At 68.7% G+C, this 1,797-nt stretch overlaps 1 protein-coding gene across 1 annotated transcript; it reads right to left on the bottom strand.

Annotated features, from left to right (window-relative positions):
• Positions 1 to 441: 441 nt before the first annotated feature.
• CD1H11orf96 (chromosome D1 C11orf96 homolog) lies at positions 442 to 1,563 on the bottom strand. The gene has a single exon (XM_042906749.1). It carries the CDS (start codon positions 1,398 to 1,400, stop codon positions 1,029 to 1,031), a length of 372 nt encoding a protein of 123 aa, XP_042762683.1. The 5' UTR covers positions 1,401 to 1,563; the 3' UTR covers positions 442 to 1,028.
• Positions 1,564 to 1,797: the final 234 nt, after the last annotated feature.

Raw genomic sequence — 1,797 nt, 5'->3', positions numbered from 1 at the left:
GTCTCCCACTGATGGCTCGGGCATGTCCCCACCCGTCGCCCGGAAGGGGAACCGAGTGAGTGGGGTCTCCTTCGGTGAATGCGGGCCGATGACCCTGCCCCCGGCCTCGCTGAGTGGTCAACTGCACCAAGGAAGGTTCTCCCTGTCCTCACAGCGCTGACCTTCGCCGAGCCAGCGGCTACACTCCATCCCGGACGCCGGCGACCGAGAACAGACCAGGGAGGCAGCAGCGCTCTGGGCCAGGTGTGGATCGACTTGGGGAGGCGGCTAATGGCCCGAGGCACCGTGGGCGAGACCTCGTTCCGGCGACCGAAGCTTGTGGGGCTACCTCCAACGGGGATCCCTGCCCCCCCCCCCCATTCCAGCCACATCCTTCTCCCACCTCCCCCAGTCTTGGGAGCCTGGTCCCCGAAGGTTCAAGAAGTCAAGAGCCTGGAGAAATGCACTGTGCAAATATATTGACTTTATTTGTCTCCGTTCGGGAGCCTCACAGACATATCCAAGTAAAAAGATCGTTAAATAAACGCCGTCAGCCATCGCAATGCAAAAATAAATATCCATCCTCCGGCCGCAGCAGCAGCTGCGCTGCGCCCCAAGTCCCATCGGCCGCGCCTAACAATTATAAAAGTGTTCAGCGAGAGTGTGTTGGCGTGAGTGTGAACGGGTGTGCGCTGGGGGGCACGGTGGAGCGGCGTGCAAAATCGGAGTTGCAAACCATCGGACAAGGGCGTGGAGCGGCTCTCCGGGAAGCCCTGGCGACCCAGGGTCGACTCAGCGCGGGCGCGCCTCCCGCACACACTCACAGCAGAGTCCGTACTGGGAAGAGTTAAAAAATAAACATTTACAAGGGCGAAGAAAGCAGCCCCCCTCCCCGGCACCCCCGCGTGCTCGGGCCCCGGACGAGCGCAGCGCGGGGCGCACCGAGCAGTTCGCGGCCGCGCGAGAGGTCCCGGTCCTCGCGGGTCCCCGGAGTGCGGGGCGCCGGTCCTCTGGGGCTTCGTTCTCGGTCCCCGGGCGGGCGGCGCCCCTCACAGGGCCGAGTCGGAGTCGCTGGAGTCCAGGCTGTTCCTCAGTTTGCAGCTGCTGAGCTGCTCCCTCTGCAGCGACAGGCTCTGCGTGCTGCGGCGCAGGCACTCCAGGCTCTGCAGGAACGACTTCTTGGCCTTTTCCTCCTCCATGGGGGACACCCCTTCCTCCTCCACCTCCTGGATCTCGTCGAAGGTCACCGGCTGCGTCTTGAAGCGGGACTGGCGCGGCCGCCGCAGCCGGCCCTTGCCCTTGGACAGCTTGGCGGGCCGCACGGGCTGCGGGAACTCGTCCGCCAGGCACACGAAGTGCGGCATCACCGCCTGGTAGCTGGAGCAGATGCCCATCAGCTCGCCGGGCTTGGCGGCCGCCATGGCGCCGCCCGCGTCTCCGGGGCCGGCCGGCGGGGCGCCGGGGCTCTCGGGGGGCGGCCGCTGCGCCGGGGCCCCCCGGGAGGCAGCAGCCTGGGGCTCGCCGGGCGGGGGATCCAAATCTGCTGCGGGGTGGCGGCGGCCCTCGCGGGCCCGGGTCAGCGTTCCTCGGGAGGGCGGGCGGGCGGGCCCGTCGGGGGGCGCGGGGCTCGGCGCGCGCTGCTGGGCTGCGCTCCCGGGCGCTCGCCGCCGCGGCTGTCACCGTCTGCCCCGCGGCGGCCCGGCCCGCCGCTTATATAGCCCGCTCCTGCCCACACGGCCGCGAGCTCGGATGACAGCGAATGCCATTTAAAGCGTGCGCGCCCCGCGCCCTTCCGCCTGACGTCGCCCCGCCGCTCTG

Source organism: Panthera leo, chromosome D1 (genome assembly GCF_018350215.1).
Source record: "Panthera leo isolate Ple1 chromosome D1, P.leo_Ple1_pat1.1, whole genome shotgun sequence".
In the NCBI taxonomy this organism is placed as follows: domain Eukaryota; kingdom Metazoa; phylum Chordata; class Mammalia; order Carnivora; family Felidae; genus Panthera; species Panthera leo.
Note: the sequence above shows the minus strand (reverse complement) of the source record. Positions and strands in the feature narration are given on the sequence as shown.

What these genes read in the sequence shown, in the direction of transcription:
- CD1H11orf96 (XM_042906749.1), bottom strand. Translation starts at nt 1,400, where the DNA reads ATGGCGGCCGCCAAGCCCGGCGAGCTGATGGGCATCTGCTCCAGCTAC.